This window comes from Mobula birostris, chromosome 8, assembly GCF_030028105.1.
Source record: "Mobula birostris isolate sMobBir1 chromosome 8, sMobBir1.hap1, whole genome shotgun sequence".
Classification (NCBI taxonomy): Eukaryota; Metazoa; Chordata; class Chondrichthyes; order Myliobatiformes; family Myliobatidae; genus Mobula; species Mobula birostris.
In genome coordinates, this window is record NC_092377.1 from 132,685,711 (window position 1) to 132,713,111 (window position 27,401).

At 42.6% G+C, this 27,401-nt stretch overlaps 1 protein-coding gene across 1 annotated transcript in view; it reads left to right on the forward strand.

Moving 5' to 3' along the window:
- The window catches only part of LOC140202063 (uncharacterized), a 381,219-nt gene that overhangs the window by 228,475 nt on the left and 125,343 nt on the right, over positions 1–27,401 (forward strand). The window contains 7 exon segments of the mRNA XM_072266920.1: positions 819–1,017; positions 1,704–1,710; positions 2,433–2,556; positions 8,080–8,217; positions 11,285–11,411; positions 13,012–13,202; positions 13,864–14,395. Coding sequence (XP_072123021.1) covers positions 819–1,017; positions 1,704–1,710; positions 2,433–2,556; positions 8,080–8,217; positions 11,285–11,411; positions 13,012–13,202; positions 13,864–14,395 — 1,318 coding nt within the window.

A 27,401-nucleotide genomic window follows, 5' to 3' on the forward strand; every position in this document is an offset into this window, starting at 1 on the left:
GGACAAACTTCCACCAGCCACTGTAAGCCTAACATTATGCCAACCAATTCTGCTACATGTACTGATAAATAATTTTTTTTTCATTTCTGTATTGTTACCTGTAATTTGGGCACTGAAACAGCCACAACATTCAAAGATTAACGATATTTTGATCCATTTGCAAAAATAGCTGACATATCATAATATTTACCTTAATTTATAGTAGTCATAGTCATAATCATACCTTATTGATGCTGGGGGAAATTGATTTTCGTTACATTTGCACCATAAATAATAAATAGTAATAAAACCATAAATAGTTAAATAGTAATATGTAAATTATGCCAGGAAATAAGTCCAGGATCAGCCTATTGGCTCAGGGTGTCTGACCCTCCAAGGGAGGAGTTGTAAAGTTTGTTGGCCACAGTCAGGAATGACTTCCTATGACGCTCTGTGTTGCATCTCGGTGGAATGAGTCTCTGGCTGAATGTACTCCTGTGCCCAGCCAGTACATTATGTAGTGGATGGGAGACATTGTCCAAGCTGGCATGCAACTTGGACAGCATCCTCTTTTCAGACACCACCGTGAGAGAGTCCAGTTCCATCCCCACAACATCACTGGCCTTACGAATGAGTTTGTTGATTCTGTTGGTGTCTGCTACCCTCAGCCTGCTGCCCCAGTACACAACAGCAAACATGATCGCACTGGCCACCACAGTACTGATGAACCAACAGACTTTCAGGAATAACAGAATCCCTGGACTTTATAAAATCGTATAAACTAAAACCAACTTCTTCACCTGCTCACGGCGAGACTGCTATTTCAAAGCCCCGCCCAGGCTCCGCCCCCTGTCGTCATCACGTCACCTACCCGGACAACGCGCATGCGCCGAAGGCAATCCCACCCATCCCGTCATTCTGGCGGGAAAGCGGAGAGAAGGTGAAGTTCCGGACGGTTTTGGCGCTTTTTACCACAGAGCTTCAGCGCCGCACGCGCAGCGCGGTATGCCGTCGTCTGATTGGCCCAGCCCCGCTCACGTGAGTAACGTCTATAAATAGCAGCGTGCAGGCGAGCAGCAGGTTACGGCAGGAGGTGGTGGGAGTGTGTGGTTGTGTGGAGTTTCTGAGAGTGAAATCGTGAAGGACTGATTTCTCTCAGGACACAAGGGACTAGACCCGTGATCGAGAGTATTAGTGAGGCGTCAGTGCACCCTCGCCAGAAGGAAACTCTTGTGGGAGAAACGATCTCCAGCGCAATACCGAGAAAACATCACTCTGGTCACAGGAGATGATTGAGCTGTCTGCCGTCTCGGCAGAGTGGGAAGTAACAGCATCAGGGAAAGAGGTTTGGGCAGCAGAGTTGCCCAGAAGGAAAAAGGGGCGAAAAGGATCAGGGGAATTGGGGTGTGTGAGTTCAGGAAAGAAGGCTGAGGTGTTGCTTTAGGTGATGAAGTCATGTCTGGGAGCTGGGAATCGGAGGTGAGTTCCCTTGGACCTTGGACACAGATGATGCATAGATGTACTCTTGATGGCCTTGAAAGGGAAACGATGCTGTTGCTCCATCTCAGACCAGATTAGTTCCTGCTTGTGGAGAGGCCCCAGCCACATTCATTCCTGTCAGTGGCGAGTTGATCCTCATCGTGGACATTAATTTTGGTTGTGTGGCCATTCAGACTATCTACCTCATGCTTCCTGTGTCCCTGTGGTGTTTTGTTTCTCCCCAGATGTGAGGCAACATTCACTTAATTTCTGTTTCCACAGATCATGCCTGTCATTTGATTATCTTCACCATTTTGTTCTGTTTTTGATGACTTTTATCTCAACTTCGTAGGTTTTCTTAAAAGAATCAAATGAGTTCTTAACTCCTAGACATGAACTGTGTGAAGTGAAAATAGGGCTTGTGTTATGTCTCCTGTTTTATTGTTCAGATGTCACTGGATGACAACAGCATTATTGTAATATTGAAGTAACTATGCCAACAATATTGTGTCTTTCCTTCATCCAGATAAAGTGCAATGGTTTTCAAGATGTAGTCAATCAGCATCTCAAACATTCCCCATCATTCCACAGTATTATAGCTCATTTATGTGCTGAAGAGCATTATTTAACTCATTTCGTGATATGTAGCAGTTTCATTCCTCTGATATCCTGACATACTTTCATTTCATCTGGAATGTAATCAGTGGTTGATCTCACTCAGCTCTTGGGTGTAAATTCCAAGTATTTGCCAACCTCAAAATAAAATTTCTCCTTGCGTGCAGCCCAGTGGGGCTCCCCTTTAGTTTGACCTTGTGATTGCTTCATCCTGTTTCCTATATTGCAGGGATTATCCTTGCACACAAAATAAATATGTGGAATGTTGTCTAATCTGTTTTGCAACTGTGATAAAAGAAAATGGATATTCTACTCTGATAAATAATCTGGTATTTCAGGAAACATGTTTGTCTTTCCAGGATGCAAAGAAGTTTAACGACATTGTTCGTTACTTTATCAAAGAAGAGTGGGCAGAGCTGAGTGACTGGGAGAAACTCTGCTATAAGAATGTGAAGCGGAACTATGAAGCCATGCTCGCCATTGGTTTGTAAAAACCATTACTTTCCTTGATATTCTGTTTGGCATTTTCAGTTGTCTCCTGTTGGCATATGATTTTCGCACATACCTTCGCCGTAGATAATGAGTTTGAAGGCTGTGTTCGTTTGAGCGTTCTATTTCCTCTGCTGATACACTTTGAAATGTGTATAAATACATTTAATAGCCCTGTTCTGTGATAATATTGATTCAAACACAAGAAAATCTGCAGATACTGGAAACCCAAAACAACGCATGAAATGTTTGTGGATCACGGTAGGTCAGGCAGTATCTATGGAAAGAAACAAACTGTTGCCGTTTTGGGCTGAGACCCTTCATCAGAACTCATGAAGGGTGTCAGCCTAAACCATCGACTGTTTATTCCTCTCCACTAACTGGAATGCACAAGTCAAAACAGATTGATTGTATGAATGTCTTAAGACCATAAGACATGGGAGCAGAATATGGCTATTTCACCCATCAAGTCTGCTCTGTCATTCCATCGTGGCTGATTCATTATCCCTCTCAACCCCATTCTTTTGACTTGTATCAGTAACCTCTGGCACCCTTAAGAAGCTGTCAACCTACACTTTATACGCAATGACATGTGCTTCTGACATGCAAATAATGAATGAAGCAAGCACTCTCCACAGTTAAAACCAACTGGATAAACTGAAATGATTACACATTTTTGCATAATGATCTTTCCTCTCTTCTGCCAGGCTGCCCCTAATTGAAATCTTTGTTGTCTCCATGTTTGAAGCAAGGTTACTGCAATCTCAGTCAAGAAGCAAGAGTTTAAGCAATCCAATTAGCACTTGACTGTTAACACACTGAATACCTAAGCTTTGACCTATCCAACACAATATGTACAAAAGAATTGGCTAACACAGAAAAAATCTAAATGAAGGTGGACTGTTAACTTGCCTTTCTGCTGACCAACACTCCAGCAATAAATGCCTGCTAAGTTTAAAGTCCTTTTAGGTCACCATGCACTACCTAGCGGTTTATCTTTTTGCAGGCATTCACAGTAGAGCGATTTAATAAAATAGAATCAATGAAAAACTACACAGACTGACAAACAACTACTATAAAAATAATGAGCAACTGCAAATACAATAATAATAATGGCCAGAAATAAGTAACAAATGATATTGTGCACATGAATTATTCAGCCCTTAAAAGTGTGTCCATAGTGTGATCAGTGCAGTGAGAGGTGAGTGAAGTCATCTATACTGGTTCAGGAGCCCGATGTTTGAAGGGTAAGACCTGTTCCTGAACTAGATGCTGTTGGACATAAGGCTCCTTCACCTTCTCCCGATGGCAGCAGAGGGAAGAGAGCATTGCCTGGATGGTGGGTATCCTTGATGCTGAATGCTTTTTTGTGGCATCACTCAATTGCTGGGAGGACTTTTCCTTTGATGGACTGTGGTGAATTCACCACTGTTGCTTGGCTTACCAGTTCTTGGGCTTGGTATTTCCATACCAGGCCATGATGCACCAGTCAGGATACTCTCCGCTGTGCATCAGGTTTTCTGAAACTGGTAGATAAATAATTAATTATTTTTCTGGAGAATAGTGCAAATTTATTCACAACCTCAGGCAAAACATTGTCAATGTTTTCTCCCAAATTAACAACATGGCATTAAGTTTTGGCATTGTGTGAGGAACAGAAGATACTTTAAAGTTATCCTGTCAAATTCTAACAGCAGTGCTGATGTGGCTGTCCGTGATCTGTGACTGTTCAAGACATTGGAAGACCATGTGGGAAGTCTATTCAGCAAATTAAATGAAATACTGGATTTACAAAGAACCTCGTAAAAATAGTAAGTGCTCTAAATCTGAAGACCATTCCCAAAACACAGAGAACCAGAATATGGGAATATGATAATCCCTACTCGACAGATCACTCAGAAACAACAAATATTAAAGTGAGCAATGGAGCACTGTGAAAGTACCTTGGATGAGGGCGTGTTCTCCATGGTGCTTGATACGTACTGCTTTCACCAAACTAAACATGCACTGTCTCTACAAGCTATACGACATTCGAAATGCGCTGGGATGTTTATGGCAAGATCTTCCAGCAACATATTTCAAATCTGTGACTACTGCACTAAAAACGACCAGGCTATTTTCTGGTTTGGGTTCCCACTGTCTCCAAGTTTGGCTGCTATGTCACACAAAAGACAATTCAAAAGCACAGTAAATGCCTACTCTGCTGGTGATGGTCTCATTTTTTAATACTAAATAAATGTCTGTTAAAGCACAAGATAAGTTTAAAATTAAACAGTGACACAAACATACAAACACACATGAATTCAGAAATGAATGTGAAAAAGAATCAAATTCCTGCCCAATAGCTTGCTCCAAAGTACTGTGTGATCTCTCTAAGATTTCTTTGTCACTAGAGGAAATGAGCACACCAATCTGCCTTGAGATTACTCCAAGATTCCTCGTGCAGTTTTGCCTGTTTTCATTTCCTTGTGAGAGTTTCCTAACCAATAGCGCAATAATATTCCCATTAAGCCCTGGCCATTCACTCCTTTCTGGATAATAAAGAAACCTATGATGTTTCTTTTCAAGTCTTAAAATGAACCCTTCGTTGTATTTGATTGTGATTTTTTGAATTAAACATGACCCCTCTTAACCCTCCTAGCTATCTTGTGCTTGTAAATTTAGTGAAAGGAAATACTGGCATTATCATCAAGGGATGATGAACACATTTTACTTTTCACAGGACTGAATGTACCAAAGCCAAAGTTCATGGGACGGCGAAGCAGAGGGTGTCAGCCCCATTTATATGAATCAAGTGGTTCAGATGACGAGTGGACACCTAATCTTCTTTCCAAAAAGTCACAAAGTAATTTGAATTTATTATTTGTTGAAATATTTGATGCAGTTGTTACCAAAACTTCTGCAAAGTTTGGCCTTGAGCCTGATGAATATATTGTCAAAGAGAATCAAAACGAAAGTTCAGAGAAAAGGTAAAGTATTGCAGTTTCCTATTGCATTGCTGATATGGTGTGAATTTACTTTTACTTTTCTGATACAGTATCTTGCTTTTAACTTAAGCTTTAAATAAATGTCAAAAGTTCAGTTTATTATCTTATGGACAAATACATGTCTGAAGACAACAAAGTAAAATGTACTTACAGAAGTATCGCAGGCACATAGTATCATATCAGCAGCATTCTCAGGAAAAACATAAAATAAGAAAAACTTTTACAGTACAGAACAGAATCAGAACAATACACAATGTTTATTTTAGAGCAAAGTGATCTAAAGGTTTCTAAACTGTAGTGTTTTGAGTATACACTGAATTTACCAGAACTGCCAAGCAGTTGGGATAAAATTTCCTATCTTAACCTGAACTGATGATTCTCTTTTTATTTGCAAGGGATGAGAACCTTTATACCTCCTTTTAAATGTCAATATAGCCAAGGAGCTAAGAGGACTGTTGGCAAGGTAGGAAAAGGAAATACTCACTGAATAAATTAATATCTTAATATTCAATATTAATAGCATGGTCACCTAGATCAGTATTTCTATTTCTAAAGAAGAAAATGATTGAACCCTTTGGGTTTTCACAATCGCTGCTGTTGGATTGATGTGCTAAAGTTAGCAACAATCTTTTGGTGTTCAAGAGAGGACAATTGTTACACAAAATTTGTTAGGCACACCATCTGCCATTTCAAATTACATTTGATGTCATTGTGAAATGTTAATTTGCAACTTATCTGAGGATTGGGTGTAATATGAAGGACGATCAGAGACAGGTATTAAGAAGATAAGTCAAATCTCCTCTCTTATTCCCCTGATTCACAATCAGATGGGTTTCCGTCATTTGTTCTGGTTTTGTGGGCAGGGCTGTTGTTAACTTCCAAACAACTTATTTAATTATTCAATTTTTCTCATCTGCTGATGTGATTAATTATTATTTCACAGCATGGTATGAAAGATGTGGCCTTACAGAAATTACCAATTACATGGGGTAGTTACTACTTTTATTTGTTGATTGGTTTGGGAGTTCAACTGAAAATCAAAGAAAGAACTAGTAGGAATAAAAAAACAAAACCTTGCTACATTATTCTGAAGCACTGTTTGAGCATCACACTTTGCACCAAATTGTCACATTACAGGTCACACCTCATTCAGACAATGACAAACGTGAAGATTTGAATGAAGTCACTGCGGAGCATGGCTCAATGAAGGAAGATCCCATTTTCGTGAAACGAATCAAAAGAGCAGCAGGTAATTTTGGTTTCTGCAGGTGAAGCTCAAAGAAGAGACCAAAAATTGACTTTCATTTATTAAGATAAATGATGGAGGTAAGGTGAATATGATCTAACTTCCATCATAGCTATTTTAGTTGGATTTATGAATATATTGCACTCTATATCTCTGTACTTACTGTCCAAACTGACTTGAAACAATAATGGAACATAATGTAGGGTTCACCTACCGTGTATATATGGGTAGAAATTAAAAATAAAAATGCAATCACTGGGATTGTACTACAGATTCCACAATAGCCTCAGGGTCATTTAGGAATGGATATTCGATTAGATTAGATTCGATTCAACTTTACTGTCATTGCGCTGAGTACAGATACAAAGCCAATGAAATGCAGCTAGCATCTAACCAGAAATGCAAATCGTGTTATTTACAAACTAACTGCGAATAAAAAGTAGGTGCGACAGCACACAAATATAAAAGTACTGAGACAGTACAATATGGGTGTAATTCTGCTTAACGCTGTGATGTGAGATTCAGCAGGGTCACAGCCTCAGAGAAGAAGCTATTCGTCTGCCTGCTGGTGCGGGAACGGAGACTCCTGGTAGTGCCTACCGGATGGGAGATGAGTAAAAAGTCCATGGTTAGGATGAGATGCATCCTCGATAATGCTTTTCACCCTGCCCAGGCAGCGTTCATGGTAGATGTTCTCAATGGTGGGCAATTAGGGAGATTGGGGAAAGCTGTAAAAGCAACAGGGTATCAGCCACAGCCATATTCGCATTCCTCAATATAGACTAAGCTCCTTGGCACAGGAGGTTTTGATGGGACAGAATTTCTTTTGTGTATCCCGGTGGGTTTCATACATCAATGTGTAAATAGTCCAATATGAGGAGGGGCCAGACTGGACCTGGTGCTGGGAAATGAGTCTGTCCAGGCGAAACGCATTATAACAGTGGGCATGCATTTAAAGTGTGAGGTGGTAAGTTCAAAGCAGATGTGCAGGGCAGGCTGTTGCACAGAAAGCGCTTGGTGCTTGGAATAATATATTGCCATGGGTGGCAGTAGAGGCAAATATGATTCAGGCTTTCAAGAGTTTTCCTTGAAAGACATATCACTGTGAAGTGAATGGATGGATGTGGATGTTGTATAGGCAGATGGGATTTGTTTATATCGGTATTTAACTACTAGTCTAATTAGTTTGGTACAACATTACAGACTAGCCAGGTACAATGTTGTACTGTTCTATATTGTATTAATTTAATTTGCTTAATATTTGCTCATTTTGTGTTATTCCAGCTGTCTCCACCAAAAATATGTTTGGATCAACAAATGATAAGTCAACCAAAGTGTCTGAGAAAAGACAGTATGATTTACGAAAGAAAGAGAAGAAAAATTACATTGAGGAACAAGAGCTTCGTGATGACGACTACCTTTGTAGGTCCAAATTATCAATCTTTTTGTTTAAAGCATGTGTAATATATTGGGAGAATTGTTGTGATGACACAATGGAATGGGAGGCTATAGGAATGATGGAACAATGAGACGTGTAGAATGTTTGGGAAAAGAGCGCTGACATGTTGGATCCGAGTGTATGATTTCTCTTTAACTTTAACGGCCAGTAATCGCATGATTGATGTTAAATTTACTTCTGCACATTGCAGTATGGTCAGCATCTTCTTGGTCCAGTTTATATTAATTTGCTGATATTTTTCATGGGTTGTTTTGCCACCTACAGTTGAATCCGGGGCAAGCTGGGAAATATTACAGTCTGCCTTCTACGAAACCAATAACTTCAACTGATCCTTATGATAACCTACAATGAAGAAACAAAATATGGCTTGAAATAGTTAGCATTCTTAACCTACTGTCATAACTTTTCATCCTATTTTCAAATGTTAGCAATCTGATCTTAATATGAATATAAATGATTTGACTTCAATGTCATAATTTCTGATGTATTTTTGTCACTAATTATCTCAATGCAGATTCCTATAACTTCACTGTATTTTCCCAAGGGATTTCTTACTGTGCAGTTACGAATGAATTCTGTCATATTACACAAGTATCAGAGGTAACCTGCAGATCACGAAAAACAAGTAATATTTCTGGATTAATTCCCATGATCTGAACTTCAGAATGAAATGATTTGCTGTTTTACATTTCACAGGTGTTGACTTATTTGCTGACTGTTTCCAGAATTTTCTGCTTTCATTTCAGATTTCCAGACCATGTTGTTATAGATTTTTATCGTTTTGTGACTGGTTGCTGTTGCAGTCTTGATTCTCCATCCAATTGCCCATTTCCCTTCTTCGCAAGAATATTGCAGTTGCCAACAATTTCATTTAGCATTTTTAAAGTGAATGTTTCATTTTGTCTCCATCACTCTTATGCTACTTCATAATTTCCTGTGCCAATATTATCAAAAATAAATGTAAACACTAATTCATCATGTTTTTGTTTGTGAAAGTACCCCTCTGTTAGAAAGTATGCAACCACTTTACTCCATTGGATAGTTGATCAAATCTTGTTTCTTTTCTTATGCAGTGGCCCAGTTATAAATGCTTCATTAGTTCAAATTATAGAACTTTGCTTTCACCTTTTTAAAGCAGTTTTATTAGAGTTGATCCTATTTGCCATGACATTGTTAGCTTTAAACATTTTCTTTGCAGTTTCCCCGGCATCACTACAGTATTGTGTTTGATCATCAGGAGTTTCTCTTCAAATTTATAAATGAACACTTAGTTGTATTTGATTGGTCTTTTGAATGAAACAGTTCAATCTTAACGCAAGATATTCATGTTAACCTACGGCTAACCTAATGAAGTGACTTTTTACGTATCTCCATTGTTAATCTGACTTACTAGGAATGTCTGCACATATAAGTCATAGCAATGGAACATATTTTTTTTTCAGCAATGCACACACAAAATGCTGGAAAAGTTCATCAGGGCAGGCACCATCCATGGAAAACAGGTGAACAAGTCTGACGAAGTGTCGGCTCAAAATATCATCTGTTTTCTCTTTTTCATAGAAGCTGCCTAGCCTGCTTAGTTCCTCCAACACGTTGAGTGTGTTGCTTGGAGTCCAGCATCTGTAGATGTTCTCATGTTTTGAGCAATTATTTTTCCAGATGCTTTGTACAGCAGCCAGTTCATGATGGTATTATATTCAAAGACATGCAGTAGAATTACATCCATCGTGGATCATTTAGCCTCTCTCAGCACTAGCCCCCACCAGCTATAGAAACAGCAACATCTTGATCAGTTCTTAACTTTGTATTTTAGTTTGTGAAGCCTGCGAGACATTTTTTATTGAAGAATGCCCTGTGCATGGTCCACCCATCTTTATGAAGGACACTGCTGTGGATTTCAATCAACCAGACAGAGCACGTTTAACTCTTCCTGAGGGTCTCTACATAGCCCAATCAAAAATTCAGAAAGCTGGTCTTCGTGTCTGGAATGAAGGGAAGCTTATTCCCAGGGGTGTTCATTTTGGACCATATGAAGGGGAGGTTTCTAGTGAAGAAGCAGTTGCTGTCAGTAGATATTCATGGGTGGTAAGTAGCTCTTGCAGTTAACAAAAGCAATACTCCACGTGTTAGGTTGCACCTGTTGAAGAGAATTGTTGGAGCAAATATGTTCCTACTAGCTTGAGACCAGCTAAACACCACCATAGGGAAAACAGTGAGAGGACAGTATGTTCACAAAATGTTCTCCATAGTTGATAATCCTGTCTTCCATTATTACCACCATCATTATTTGTACACTGCTAAACTTTATCATTAAATTATATTTCACTGGAATTAGGGAACCAGCTACAGAGAAGTATTCTCAGCTGAGAAAAAATACAGAACTTTTGACCCTTAATTTCTCTCTTCTCACCATGTTCCAGTGATTCTGAATACCATTCACACACTATCAAGCTTTGTTCTTTCCCAGTCTCAGCTGAATAGATACTCCGTCAGGTTCCTGCTCTGTTACCCTTCCTTTTATTCTGATTTCTACACTCCTGGATTGAGAGTACATTAAATGTTTGTGGCCAACACAAATGATCAGAACTTTGTAGTAGCTAAAGAAACTTTAACTACCACGCAAAACTTTTCAAAGTTGTACTGAATTCCGAGTATATATTCCAGTAGCTCATTTTCCACATGATTTGAGTCACAGGAATATTGTTGGAGTGCTGTGGTTTTAAAGCATAAGCTCATTAAACAGATTAAAGGATAATTAATTGAATTGATAGTATGGGAAAATGTGGAAACTTCATGCTTATGTTCTTCATTAATCAGGGAGTTGTACCAAAATATTTTTCCATAGATCAGCAAGGCAAACAAAGAACTTGAGTACATAGATGCCCAGGATGAAGCTAAATCAAACTGGATGAGGTAAGGAAAGATTTATACAATTACAAGTCAATGATGGATAACTGATTTTGAATGTTGCAGAAGAATCAACACTTTCTCTGACAGTTGTTTTGTAGCTAAAGGAACTTTTCTCCTCAGACCAGGCCAAGGCCCACAAATCCTTCCTCAAGCCTTGTGATCCTGTGCTGCCAACTGATGCTGCAATAATGTCAAATGCATTGGTGCTGATTCAAAGCACCCAGGCTGAACTTGTCAATTTCATCAAGTTTTCCTCTAACTTTCCTGCCCTTACATGCACTTGGTCCATTTCTGACAGCTCCATCCCATTTCTTGATCCCTCTGCCTCCATCTGTGGAGCCAAACTGTTGACTGCCATTTTTATCATCTACTGATTCCAATGGTTTTCTTGACTATCCCTCCTCCCACCTTATCTTCTGTTTAAAAAAAATTATTCCCCTTTCCCAGTTCTTTCATCTCTGCCACATCTGTTCCCAGGATGAGGCTTTCCTTTCCAGGATATCAGAGATGTACTCTTTCTTCAAAAACTGGGTTTTCTCTTCCTCCACTGTTGATGCTGCCCTCACCTGCATCTCCTCCGTTTCCTGAACACTTGCACTCATCCTATCTTACCACTGCTTTAACAGTGACATAGTCCCTCTTCTCCTTACCTACCACCCCATCAGCCGATGCATCTAACACATCATTCTTTGCAACTTCTGCCATCTCCAAAGGGATTCTATCTATCAAAGTCCCTCCTAGCACTTACCCCTGCAAGCTGGCCAAATCACTACACCTGCCCATTCACCTCCTTCCTCGCCATGGACTCCTCTTGTACCACTGGGTAGTCTCCATCATGATGCTCTCCATATCTGTTTCTTCTTATGGTTAAAAGAAATCCTTTCCCTCCCTTCTTCTATTTCCTACTCTGGCCTCTTACCTCTTCTCTCTGTCACCTCTCCAATCTGGTTCCTTCCTTTCCAGTCCTTAATCTTTCATGCCCACCGAGTGTCACCTATCACTTTCTATCTATCCTCCTTTAGATCCCCCACCTTTTTATTCTGTTGCTTTTCCCTTTCCTTTTCTGTCAATAAGAAGGGTCTTGGTCTGAAATAGTGACTGTTTATTCATTTCCATTGATGTTGCCTGGCCTGCTGATTCGCCAACATTTTGTGCATGTTTCTCTGGATTCCTCACGTCTGCAGAATTTCTTGTGTTGAAAATAATCAGCCTGCCATGTTTCGATCTGACTGGGATACTGAAACCACAGTTTAAACTCAGGCATAGATTCTGAGATCTGTTGGAGTCACAGCAAGTCTCAGGAAAGTATTAACCCACTTCAGATCACGCTTCCTCACTCCTGTTGGTTTTTACCCTCCTGTTAATATCACAGTCAGTATATTCTGCATCTAAATTGTGTGAGATTGCTTTATCTAGACATCAGATTTGAAGTTGAATCATAAAAGTGTGCTATTTGAAGTGTGCTGTTGGAAAGGCGTTTTGTAACTTGTCCCCAGAGGAACATTGTTTTGTTTTGGTTAGATTGATGTATGCTTGAATGAAAATTCAACTAGAACTTGACATAAAAATCTAAAACAAACTGTAGATGCTTGAAACATAAAATAAATAGAGGAGGTTCTGGGAACATTGAGGAGGCTAGTCCACATTTCTGGTTGGAAATTTGTTAAAGTTTCAGATGAAAGACTGCTTGACCGATTTCTGACAAAGAGTCTTCCATATTTCATTTTTGAATTTGTGCCAGAACTGGAGATTTCTTTCATTCATTCGGCTTTGCAAATAGACCTCACTTTCTGTGTTTACTTCACAATTTTGCATTGTTCACTTCATATTTACTTCTTGTATTCCAGGTTCGTGAACTGTGCCAGAAAGGAGGAGGAACAGAACCTGGTTGCCTTCCAGCACTGTGGAAACATTTACTACAGGACGTGTAAGCCAGTTCCTCCTCACTGTGAGTTACTGGTCTGGTACGGTGATGATTATGCCAAGGAGCTGGGAATCACTTGGACCTCCATGTGGATGTCAAATCAGGAAGCAAAATGTGAGCATTCTGATCAGTTTAACAAACTCCAGGAAAACAATATGTTTACTGTAAATTTATTATCGGAATTTCAACTGGAACGTATAACTATCAAAAACAACATAGCAAACTCATGCAGATGAGATATTTGACAAAAGTTAAAGCACACAGAACTGCACTGAATGATATGCGTATATTTCGTAGATGCATTGATTTATTAAAAAAAACACAGTCTATAACCTGTGAGCATATTGACAGATGTATTCAGTTCCCTTGCCCTGCTGTGGACCGCAGCAATTCCCAGCTCGTGATTTTATCTGACATGTACATTTTGCTTCTCTGTTCCCCATCTTAACCTGCAGAGTCTAGAGGAATTGTTAAAGATTAATACATGGAGGAGATCAGAGATAGAATCCATCATCCTTGATTATTTATGGAAATCCTGCAGAGTTTCATAAATTTGTCCCCTCAACCCGCTCCCCCCCACCTTCACAGTCTTAGAATTAATGTCTCAGGGCATCTCAGTAATGATGAAGCAATTACAGATCTCACAATCAAATTGATTCTTGTATATTTTGCTGAAAGTGGTATTTTCTGTTTTTTCTCTCTCCAATATCACATCAAGTGACCCAGAGTGACTGTTATCCTTGCCCTCAGTGCAACATTGCATTTACCACAACAGATTTCCTTAAACGGCATTTGAGACGACACGCTGCAGCGTCCAGACCAACATCAACTGGAGAACCATCGTCCTCCAATGTAAACCAAGATGGTCAGAGTCCAGTGTCGAAACGCAGGCAGGATCCATTCACAGTATCCGATAGAAAGAGGACATTTGCCAAGTCAGATTACCCTCAAGCTGGCAAAAAGGAGAGACAGCATGAATGTTCCGAATGTGGGAAGAGTTTCACACGGGCAGGGAGCCTCCACCAACACCAGCGGACCCACACCGGAGAGAGGCCGTATAAATGTTCCGAATGTGGGAAGAGTTTCACAGTGTCAGGGAGCCTCCACCGACACCAGCGGACCCACACCGGAGAGAGGCCGTATAAATGTTCCGAATGTGGGAAGAGTTTCACACGGGCAGGGCACCTCCATCAACACCAGCGGACCCACACCGGAGAGAGGCCGTATAAATGTTCCGAATGTGGGAAGAGTTTCACACGGGCAGGGAGCCTCCATCAACACCAGCGGACCCACACCGGAGAGAGGCCGTAGAAATGTTCCGAATGTGGGAAGAGCTTTGCTCATCTTCACCAGCAGAAATCTCACACTTGTGTTGAAACTTGTCAGACGTGTGGGAATGTCTTCAGGGATTCATCAGCTTTAACAATTCATGTGAGAAGTTGTATCGAACAATAACGAACACAACGGTAATTAATTCCGTATCTATTAAAGTTCAATGAATCTTTCTAAATGACCTTGAATCGTTTTTTTCTCAAGTTGTATTTTTTTACTTATACGTTCCGTATTTTATTCTTTTTGTTGATGTATTTATGTGAAGTTTTGGGTCCCGTCGTTTCCCACAACCTGCGTGAATTGGAATTTGAGGGGCGATATCACTGTTGCATGTTCCACCCTCTCTGTCAAGGCAGCATCTTCCGACTGGGAAAACTGCCCCACTGTGAATTTAATATATTTAACAGATGTTTCAGGGATGAAACAAGTTTAATTCGTATCGTTCTTCACTGTACGTTTTTAAAATATTGCCGAGTAAAATTATTGTCCAGCACCCCACGTTGTGCGGGTAATATGTTAATGTTAATAAACTAATTGTTCTCTGCATAAACGTGACCGAATTGTTGTTTTAGAGGTGGTTGCGTAAAATCCTCTGTCCATTGCGCACCGTATTGCCGGTTGTTCAAGGGAACTATAAATCTGCTCAGCATACTCCCGGCGTTTGTCACCGGGTAATCCTCTACTACCTCAGCACCAAACCTTTGCCGCTCACTGCACTCCATTCCTGCTGGTTGCAGTCTAACTGCGCATTTGTCATCTAGCATTCACAGTCTTTGTTTTGCCGAAATTCTTTCGACTCCTCTGACTACTACCACAGACTGCGACCGGCTACCACCGAGATCTGTGTCCGGATCGCTTGATCCATATTCTTTGTTCATCCGGCGTGCGTAAAGTTCCACACAGTTGGCGTCTGAAATCTGGTAGTTACGAGGGTCGAATCAGGAATTCCGGACGATTCAAGGCGAGAAACGAAATGCTGTGTTCGGTAAGAATACATAATAAATGTGAGATGAGTATACAGTTGAAATTGTAATTTGCACTGTCTCGAGATTCCCCGCCCTTACTGGGGGCAGCACGGATTAGATGGAGTGCTTCTGACCCTCCCACCGCTACTCCGATTTACCTTTTGGGACGAAAGAAATTACCTTTATTGATGTGATAACTCAAAGAAAGGGTGCATACAGTGAATAATGATCCTTTAAAGTCTGAACGTGAAGCTGAGGGAAGTTTGCTCGCAATTTGTGTGTTCTGTGCTGCTTGCTTTTTGTGGGCTATTGAACAACTGAACCATAGCAGCTACTTCTTTGTAGTCTGTGCACATTTGGGAAAGCCCAAAATGACAAGAAGCGTTTACAGAGAGAGAAAAACTCCCTGATAAACACTTCGTCCCAAAGAAATATACACGGTTCGATTATTACAGATATCCTGTGTGTTAAAGCTGAGCGAAGGTTCCTGAACAGTCGACAGTAACAGTTCTTACTGTGACTTCTCCTCTTTCTCTCTAGCTCAGATGAAAGGTCTCGCCCAGCAATTTCGACTGTTTATTCTTTTCCTTCGCTGCTGTCTGGCCCGCTGAATTCCTCTAGCGTGTTGCGATGGATTTTCTGCACCTGCACACTTTCTCGTGTTTGTCCAGACAAGAATAAGACTGGAGGGGATTTTGTGGATAATTCTGGTTGCATGACTTTCGTATTTAGAAATATAATAAGCTCGCTTGTCCCGACCCCTTTCCTGAGATCTGTCATTCTGCCGTTTGGTGCTACTGCTCATTTTATTTACTCCCCACCCTACATTGGTCTCCTACGCCTCCCAAACCCTCGTCTCCAGAAACTTTGATGAGCCCCTCCCTCCCCCCCAATCTTCCCATCTCAGTATCACTGACATCTTTAAACTTCGAAGTTTTGTTGAGCCCAGGTTCAAACCCCACAATTCGCTGACCACAGCTCCACCCGTACCCTTCCCTGACAGTAGTTCTTAACTCCCTACTCAAGCTCCTCCGCACCTGTCCCGACCCACCAATGGTCTCTCACGCCTACTCCTCATCTCCACAAACTTATTTGAATTTCACTCCCCTTGCATATTCTGTGAACTCGCCACCCGTTTTTGATCCTGTAGACTTCAGCCCTCTCCTAGTTCTAACTGCAACCGTCTACACTTTCCTGACCCCACTACCCGTCTCTGACTCTGGCTGCCTCCTCCTACTGTTCGCTGACTACAATCCCCTACTCTTCCCTGAACCTGGTTCCGGCTTCGACTCTCGGTGTAAACTCTTATCCTTTTCCTGACTCCTGATCCAATCCCTCAACCTTCGCTGAACCCAGCCCCAACACCCTTCACTTCGCTGGCCCTGTTGCCAACCCCTGTCATGTCTTCACAGTCAGCTCTGACCTTACCTATCCTGAAGCAGAAAGCTCTTTGTCCTCCTGTACCTTAATTCTCAATGAGCTCTGCACACCCATTAATGCTGAGTACTTCCATCACTGCCTATTTCTGCAGTAAGAATTTCCCCGCACCACCACCACCAGGAATAATCCATTTCTCCTACCATTTTCTGAAGGTAGAGGCCCAGAGCCATTAAAAGCTCCTTAAATGATATATCTTTAATTCTGGAATCATGTTTGTGAACCTTTGGACACTCTCCATCATCAGCACATCCGTTCTTTAATGTGGGGCCTAAAAATACTTACAGTACTCAAAGTGATGCTGCACCAGTGCTTTATAAAGCCTTAGAATTGTCTGCTTGTTTTTGTATTCAAGTCCTCTCAAAATAAATGGTAGCATTTGAATTTTCTTCCCGTTTAGAAAATAGTTTACACTTTTATTCCTTCTACTAAAGTGCATGACCATAAACTTCCAAAAACTTTCATCTGCCACTTCTTTACCCATTATTCTAATCTGTATAACTATTTCTGCAAACTCCCTGCTTCCTCAACATAACCTATGTGTACATCTGTCTTCATATCCTGCACAAACTTGGCCTGAAAGCCATCAACTCTGTCATTCAGATGATTGAAATGCACCATGAAAAGAAGCAGTCCCAACACTAGCACCTGCAGTCACACCACTAGTTACTGGCACCAATTAGAAAAGATGTTGTTTATTCCCACTCTTTCCTTTGCCAATCAGCCAATGCTCTATCCATGCTGCCAATACCATGGGCTCTTATCTCATTTAGCAGCTTCATGTGCAGCACCATGTGAAAGGCCTGCTGAAAATCTGAGTACACAACATCTACCAATTCTCCTTTTTCTACCCTGCTTGTTATTTCCTCAAAGCATTCCCATAGATTTGTCAGGTATGAGTTTTCCTTAAGGCAACCATACTGACTTTGGCCTACTTTATCATGTGCCTCACTGGCCTATAATTTCTTTTCCTCTGTCTCTCTCACGTAAAGAGTTGAAAGACACTTGCAATTTTTCAATCCTCCAGAACAATGCCAGAAACTATCAATTCTTGAAAGATCATTACCAATGCCTTCACAATCTCTTCAGCTATCTTTTTCAGAACCCTGTGGTGTAGACCATCTTGTCTGGATGACTCATCTACCTCCAGACCCCTTTCATCTACCCCTTTCCAATCAACTTCAACCATCTCCTCTCATATGCCTCTGTAATTCCCTTTTCACCACTGCAATATTGATACGTTTGACTTTAGCTTCTTCCTCTCAAATTCTTGGGTGAATTCTATCATATTATAATTGTTGCTTCCTAAGAGTTTCTTCACCTTCAGCTCCCTCATCAAATCCAGTTCATTACACAACACCTAATCAAAAACCGCTGATACCCCATTGGGCTCAAGCTGCTCTAAAAAGCCAAACCCAAATGCATTGTAGAAATTCTCTTTAATGGCACCAACCTGATTTTTCTGATCTATGTGCATATTGAAATCTCCTATGTCTATCATAACATTGCTCTTCAGATATGATTTTTCGATCTCCCATTGTAACTTTGTAGCCCACATCCTGGCTACTGTTTGGAGGCTTGTATACGGTCTTTTTACCTTTGTCTATATTTAATTCTCTCCACAACAATTCTACATATTCCAATCCTATGTCACCTCTTTCTAAGGATTTCATTTCATTTTTCAGCAACAGAGCCATGCCACACTGAGAGTGTGATAAATAAGACAAATGAAGAGGTAGTTACACCCAAGGTGCAGAACACAAAAAACTGGATGACAGGGAGAGAAAAGGAATTAAAGGTCAAGTGCAGACTGTCTCTGTGGCCACCCCCTTGACAACGGGCAGACAAATTTAGATACTGTTGGTGCGGTTGGTGGAATGACCTAGCAGAAGAAAGTCACTGTGGACAGAGATCTGGCACTTAGCCTGATTCTGCGATTCAGAAGGGAAGTGGGTAGCAGAGGTTAGCTGCAGTGATTTGGATTCATTTGTTGGGGGTACAGAAAGGAGGTTCTGTGGAGGAGAATGAGATTCTTAGATGGTACGTTGCCCCCTCCCGAGACAATGCTCTGGAATATCTCTGATTCAGACTTCAGCATTCTTAAATGGGAGGGGGAATAGCCAGTGGTTGTTGTAAGGTCTATGTAGATACCAAAGACATACAGTAGGAAGGAAGAGTGGAAAGATTCTGTCATGGCCTGGTCCGTGAAGTCTGCATTCCAGTTCATGGTCCGGTCCACCGACTCTTGCTCCAGGTTTTCCTGTCTACCCTGTTTCTGTTCCTGTTGAGCACTAATTGAGGCAGCTGATTCTTATTGGGGCTGGCTGCATAAATATCTCCAGACACCAGGGCGTGGCTGCTGGATTGATCATGTCCTTACTCCTTGTATCCCTTCCCCTACCTTCTGTTTCCTCGCCTGAAGCCTTCCCTTCTCCTGCCGGTAACTCTCGCCTCACCCCGTCTTGTCTTGGAGCCACCCTGTACCTAGCTCCCTTCCTGACCCTTGCCTCCGCTGGGTAAATCAGGCTGTCTTGCTGTTACCCTGCAGTTGGTCCTGTCCCTTCCTGACCCTTGCCTCTGTCGGGTAAGCCAAGCCATCTTGGCGTTACCCTGCGGATGGTTCTGTCCCTTCCTGTCCCTTGCTTCCGTCGGGTAAGCCAGGCTGTATTGCCATTACCCTGTGGTTGGTTCTGTCCCTTCCTGTCCCTTGCCTCTGTCGGGTGGAGATCAGTGCCCTGCCCAGGAGGACCACGCCATGCCCAGGAGAAGCTTCAAGACCCCCAAGCCTCTAGCCAAGCCAAGCTTCAAGACCCCACACCTCACCTCAAATCTCAAGCCTCGTCTCAAGTCTCTGGTTTCCAGACTCACCTCAAGGGTCTGGTCTCCAGCCTCGCCTCAAGCCTCTGGTCTCCAGCCTTGCCTCATATCTGAAGACTCCAGCCTCATCCTGCCTGCCAGTCAAGTCTCGTCCTTGCCTAGTTCTGGGGTCTGAGCCAGAGGCAAGACCCAGGTTTCTGTCCCGTCTCTGGCTTGGAGTCCAAGCCCAGGCTCCAAGCTCTCTTGCCCAGTCCTGTTCCAGGTTCCCGATTTTCGTGTCCATGTCCTTGCCCTCGCCTTGTATCCTAGTCCTGTCCCTAGTACTTCAGTGTCTGTGTCTTGCACTCGGGTCCGTTCCAAGCCACCTCCTTATGACTGGTTCTGCAAAAGGATTACTATTAGTGCCACATGCAAGTGAGGATAGAAATAAGAAGATTATACAGTTCAACACATAGCTAAGGAATTGGTGCAGGAGGAAAAGCATACAGTTTTTGGATCATTGGGCTCTCATGTAGAATTTATTCCTCAAAATGTAGAAGACTGAGGGGTGATTTGATGGAGATATTCAAAATTATGAAGTGTATAGATAGCGTCAATACCAGCAGACTTTAACCATTGAGGTTATGTGGGACTATAAGCAGAGGTCATGGATTAAGCGCGGAATGTGAAAAGTTTTTAGATTATGAGGACATTCAGTCCTCATTTATTGTCATTTAGAAATGCATGCATTAAAAAATGATGCAACGTTCCTCCAGATTGATATTACAAGAAAACACAGGACAAACCAATCCTAAAACTTACAAAACCACATAATTATAAAATATAGTTACAACAGTGCAAAGCAATACCATAATTTGATAAAGAGCAGACCATGGGCACGGTAAAAAGAATTCTCAAAGTTCCGATAGCTTCATCATCTCACGCAGGCAGTAGAAGGGAGAAGGTCTCCCTGCCATGAACCTCCAAGCGCTGCCAACTTGCCGATGCAGCAGCATTGGAAGCAGCGGACTCTAAGTCGGTCCGAAAACTTCGAGCCTCCGACACAGTCTCTCTGAGCACCATCCTACGTTGAGCGCTTCGACCCCACCCCAGCTGCAGAGCAACAAGCAAAGCTGAGGACTCGGGGAACATTGAAGGAAAACTCTTGCACTCTGAGAGTCATGACAGTGTGGGAGTAGGGAATTTAAAAGGTTTCTGTATGGACTAGATGGGCTGAAGGACTTGAAACTGTGCTGTACTTTTCACTGACTCTGAGCCCTTCTGCTTGTCCTTTCAATATACTGTGATCCCTGGATGTTAAGCTCCCAATTATACTCCTCTATCAACCACGATTCATTGATGCCCACAACATCATACCTGCCATTCCCTGAGTGAGCTACAGGATCAAGCACCTTATTCTGTATGTTGAGCACTTTCAAATATAACATTTTCAGTCCTGTATTTATTACTCTTTTGATTTTGCCCCGCTGTTACAGTGCCACTCATCCCTGTGACAGCAATTTTGACCCATCATCTGCCTGTCCTTCCTAACGCTCACTACACAGTGTATCTGCTTGAATACTACGTGCCCCATTGTCAACCCAATCACACAGTTTCACATCCCCCTGCCAAATGCCAAGTCCCCACTGAGAAAAATCAGAAAAATTAGACTCAAGCGCAACTGAGAAAAGTCAGGGTACAGACTCCTGCATCGTTACTACCCGTGTAAATTCTGTTGATCTCTCCTCTACAACTTCCATCCGCTAAGTTCCCCAACCCTACACTGCCCATTTCAACCCTTACCCAAGATCCAGCAGAATCAGAACCAGGTTTATTATCACCGGCATATGACGTGAAATTTGTTAACTTAGCAGCAGTTCAATGCAATACATAATCTAGCAGAGAGGAAGAATAATAATAAATAAAATAAAACATAATAAATAAACAAGAAAATAAAAATCAATTACATATATTGAATAGATTATTAAAAGATGTGCAAAAACAGAAATACTGTAGATTAAAAAAGTGAGATAGTGTCCAAAGCTTCAAAGTCCATTCAGGAATCAGATGGCAGAGGGGAAGAAGCTGTTCTGGAGTCATTGATTGTGTGCCTTCAGGCTTCTGTATCTCCTACCTGATGGTAACAGTGAGAAAAGGGCATGCCCTGGGTGCTGGAGGTCTTTAATAATGGATGCTGTCTTTCTGAGACACCACTCCCCAAAGATGTCCTGGGTACTTTGTAGGCTAGCGCCCAAGATGGAGCTGACTAGATTTATAACCTTCTTCAGCTTCTTTCGGTCCGGTGCAGTGGCCCCTCCATGCTAGACAGTAACGCAGCCTGTCAGAATGCTCTCAATGGTACAACCATAGAAGTTTTGGAGTGTATTTGTTGATATGCCAAATCTCTTCGTACTCCTAATGATGTATAGCCACTGTCTTGCCTTCTTAATGGCAGGCACTCTGTGAGCCACATGGAGAGGATATTGATGGGCTCACAGAGAGCATCACTGATTACATCAGCTTCTGTGTGGACTGCAATGTTCCAACAAGAACTGTGCTTTCTTGTTCAAATAATATGCCATGGGTGACAAAGGACATTAAGAACATAGTGAATGCCAAAAAGAGGGTGTTAAGAGATGGAAATAGGGATGAGCTGCGGGCAATACAGAGGGACCTGAAAGCCAGGATCAGGGAGGCTAAAGACAGGTACAGGAGGAAGCTTGAGTGGAAACTCCAGCAAAACAACATGAGAGAGGTCTGGAGGGGGATGAGGACCATCACTGAGTTCCGGCAAATTAGCAACAGAGGAGCTGAAGGCAGTCTGGACAGGGCCAATGAACTTAACCTGTTCTTTAACAGATTTGATATTGTGGCCCCCGCCCATCCCCCACATGAGCCATCTGTTGTCGGCCCCCAACCAACACATATTCCACTCTCCCCTCCTACCCCTCCTCACAGGCCCCCACCCTGCTTTGATGACTATACCCCTTCCCCACACGAAACCACCACGGTGGGCTTCACAGCTGAACAGGTGAGAAGACAGCTGAAACGTCTCAACCCAAGCAAGGCTGCAGGACCAGATGGTGTCAGTACCATGGTACTCAAAGCCTGTGCCCCTCAGCTATGTGGAGTACTTCACCATGTATTCAACCTGAGCCTGAGGCTCTGGAGGGTTCCTGTACTGTGGAAGACGTCCTGCCTCGTCCCTGTGCCGAAGACGCTGCACCCCAGTGGCCTCAATGACTACAGACTGGTGGCATTGACCTCCCACATCATGAAGACCCTGGAGAGACTTGTTCTGGAGCTGCTCCAGCTTATGGTCAGGCCACACTTAGATCCCCTCCAGTTCACCTACCAGCACCGACAAGGAGTTGAGGATGCCATCGTCTACTGCTGAACCATGTCTACGCCCACCTGGACAAGTCAGCACGCACTGTGAGGGTCATGTTTTTTGACTTCTCCAGTGCGTTCAACACCATCCGCCCTGCTCTGCTGGGGGAGAAGCTGACAGTGATGCAGGTGGATGCTTTCCTGGTATCATGGATTTTTGACCATCTGACTGGCAGACCACAGTACGTGTGCTTGCAAACCTGTGTGTTCGACAGAGTGATCAGCAGCACTGGGGCTCCACAGGGGACTGTCTTGTCTCCCTTTCTCTTCACCATTTACACCTTGGACTTCAACTACTGCACAGAGTCTTGTCATCTTCAGAAGTTTTTGGATGACTCTGCCATAGTTGGATGCATCAGCAAGGGAGATGAAGCTGAATATAGGGCTCCGGTAGGAAACTTTGTCACATAGTGTGAGCAGAATTATCTGCAGCTTAATGTGAAAAAGACTAAGGAGCTGGTGGTACACCTGAGGAGAGCTAAGGTACCTGTGACACCCGTTTCCATCCAGGGGGTCAGTGTGGACATGGTGGAGGATTACAAATACCTGGCGATATGAATTGACAATAAACTGGACTGGTCAAAGAACACTGAGGCTGTCTACAAGGGTCAGAGCCATCTCTATTTCCTGAGGAGACTGAGGTGCTTTAACATCTGCCGGAAGATGCTGAGGATGTTCTACGAGTCTGTGGTGGCCAGTGCCATCATGTTTGCTGTTGTGTGCTGGGGCAGCAGGCTGAGGGTAGCAGACACCAACAGAATCAACAAACTCATTCGTAAGGCCAGTGTTGTTGTGGGGATGGAACTGGACTCTCTGACGGTGGTGTCTGAAAAGAGGATGCTGTCTAAGTTGCATGCCATCTTTGTCAATGTCTCCCATCCACTACATAATGTACTGGGTGGGCACGGGAGTACATTCAGCCAGAGACTCATTCCACCGAGATGCAGTACAGAGCGTCATAAGAAGTCATTCCTGCCTGTGGCCATCAAACTTCACAACTCCTCCCTTGGAGGGTCAGATACCCTGAGCCAATAGGCTGGTCCTGGACTTATTTCATAATTTACTGGTAGAATTTACATATTACTATTTAACTATTTATGGTTCTATTAGCATTTATTATTTATGGTGCAACTCTAACGAAAACCAATTTCCCCCGGGATCAATAAATTATGACTATGACTATTAATGATTACATCAATGTGTTGGGACCAGGTTAGATGCTCAGAGATCTTGACACCCAGGAACGTGAAGCTGCTCACTCTCTCCACTTCTCATCCCTCTATGAGAATTGGTATGTGTTCCTTCATCTTACCCTTCCTGAAGTCCACAATCAGCTCTTTCATTTTACTGACGTTGAGTGCCAGGTTGTTCCAGCGGCACCATTCCACTAGTTGGCATATTTCACTCCTGTACGTTCTCTCGTCACCACCTGAGAATCTACCAACAATGGTTGTATCATCAGCAAATTTTTCAGATGTTATTTCAGCTATGCCTAGTCACACAGTCATGTGTATACAGAGAGTAGAACAGTGGGTGAAGCACGCACCTGGTAGGCCCATTTTTCCTGCCTGTGGTTGCCCAGTGAACTCATGTCCTCATAGATGGACTCCATTCAGCCCCTTGGTTTAATCCCATCCCACCAACGTGTGTGACAGTTAGGAAGCCTTCCACCACTTTAACAACTCTCAGTACACTGACCCTGATTGCCTCATGTTTGCCATGGATATCTTGTCTCTATGTTTCCATCCACTTGGAGGAGGAGCCAAAGATGGCACAGAGCACCACTTCTTCTAGTTCATCCGCAAAGCAGTTTAATTTCTTCTCTTCAACATCTCTTCTTTCCTTTTTACAATGGCTGGCGTTCTATCACATTCCATGATCTACAGCTGCACTTAAACTGCAGTTCTTCACCATCGGAGCTCGCCGAGCGGCCTAGCATTTTTGGTTTCTCCAGGAATGGTCTGGAGGGTATACACCTTCAGGGTGCAGCCCTTTGGATGACCCGATTCCTCACCGGTGTCACCGACTGAAGTAACATGCGAGATCAGGACATGAGGACAGCAGTGTATGCTTCTATCAAAATGTGCGATGCTGCAGATTGAAACAGTGAGCTGTTGGTCTCCCTCCTCACTGTGGCAGGAGGAATATCTCTATCACCCTTGTTAGTGAGAGAGAGAGCATGTCGAAGTGTTGGGTTAGACACCTTGTTTTAATGGACACAGACTGTAACTGATGTCTTCTAACTCCCACAATTATCTTGATTACATCTTTTCTCAATCTGCCACTTGCAAGAATACTATTCACTTTTGTTACAAGAATCACCCCTTGTAATAATGATCAGAGAGGTACAGAGAATCTGTATTTTCCAACAAGTAACGTTCATTGTTTCAACTAAAGGAATGTGGAATCACCATCTTCTCCACCTGTGTGCACCCTCCTAGAATTCCCCGGCACTCAATGAAGAGGAAAGGTATTACGCAGGAAAGCAGTCTAAGCTGGCTAGGCATTCCTCGTGGTCCCAACCTCCACATGTCCTCCTTATCCCTGATGTTTGGTCTCTGATTGCTGGAGATTTATGGCCCCTGCGTATTTGGAGCTCCTGACTCTTATAGTGTTCCTCATCAATTGAACCATTGGATCTCCTTCCTATTGACTCATGGTCACGTGACCTACCAGGGACACCTTCTTCCTGGTCATTGTACAGGGCTACAGCAAACATATTTTCATGGTTCTGCCCACCCCAGCCTTGTATTTGTGCCTTCACACTCTGACTGGGCCAAACCAGTTAAATGAGGCAACCCAGGCTGAGTCAAACTAGATTACAGACTGCAGGTCTGTTACTTTACATAACAAGTAGCTACTCCTCTGAGAATGGTCTCAGGTTTAATGCTCTGATTAGATTGTCCCAGAGTCAAGAAACATTTCGGAGTCCACGTCCTTACATAACAAATGGTTACTTGTTTGAGAATGGGCTCTGCTTTAGCAGATCATTACCTGAAGCTTCCTGTATCCCCATTCAGTTGCTGATTAGATTATCCAAGAGCAAGAATAAGTGTAGAGTCCACAAAAAAGGGGGAACAAAGACAACTGGCTTGTCTGCTTCCCCTGTCCTTGAATAGACTGCAGTTTCTTCTGGCCAACACCTTCCCCTCAGTTCTTTTGTTTCCAATGCATCTATTTTGATAATGTAGGTTTCCATTCCAGAATATTCGGAAAATGGGATTTATCCTCCAGTCTTTCTAATGTAGTCTTCACTGGTATCTCTCCCATTTCTCACAAGTCTGCCCTCACCCAATCTTCCTCCCCACAACAACCCTAGCATAACAGTGATGGGAATCCCCTTGTCTTCACCTACAACCAACCAGGTATTCACATTCCCAACAACTTCTGTCATCTTCCAGTCGCTCCCTCCAGCTGCACATATTCCTCTTGCTTCCCTGCTTTCGGTGTGCATCACACTCTCCATGATTCGCTTGTCCTATCATCCCTCTCCTCTGATTCCATTACAGGCACTTATCACTGCAAATCTGTTATACCTGCAGCTACACCCAGTCAGAGGTATCTCACTAAGGATAACTTCTCTCTCCTATTCCCATTATGACCTCTCTGTCTTTGACCACCAACACTGCTACAATTGTCCTATAGAGTCATGGATAGGTAGGAGGTAAAGAGGCGCTATGGCCCAATTTCTGTGTTTGATAATAAGTATAATTTCTCTGTTAATAATTCTCCTATCACCATCAAAATATATTCTCTTGTTTTGGACTCCCCTGCAATGGGAAAAGACTGACCCTTTGCCTTATCTAGCCCTTTTATGATTTCATTATGCCGCTATAAAATCATCCAGTAAATCCTCCTATGCCCTGGGAGGAGAACCATTGTCTTTCGAGTTTCTCCTTTTAACTACTACCCTTCAGCCTCAGTAACATCTCCATGAATCTTCAGCATTTCCTGAAAGCTGCACAGTTATCACTTGCAAAGCAGACCTGTGCAGAATAATCCAAGTGAGGTCCCATCAAAACTGCAGATTTGGATGGTCTTCAGGAGAGTTAAGCTGAAAAGAGAGACAGTACAGGGTCTTCCGTATGTATAGTCCCCCAAGCAAAAAAGTATATCCCTGTGAGCAACATGACCATAATTCTATTAATATTAAAGTAGCTATAGCGAAGTAACCAAGAGGATAGATGCGAGCAGGACAGCAGATATTGTTGGTATGGATTTTCAAAGGTACATTTAATGTCAGAGAAATGTATACGATATACATCCTGAAATTCTTTTTCTTCTCAAACATATACAAATACAGAGGTGGGCCCAAAGAATGAATGACAGTTAATTGTTAGAAGCCCAAAGCACCCCCCCAGCTCCTCCCATCGATGCATAAGCAGCAGCAAAG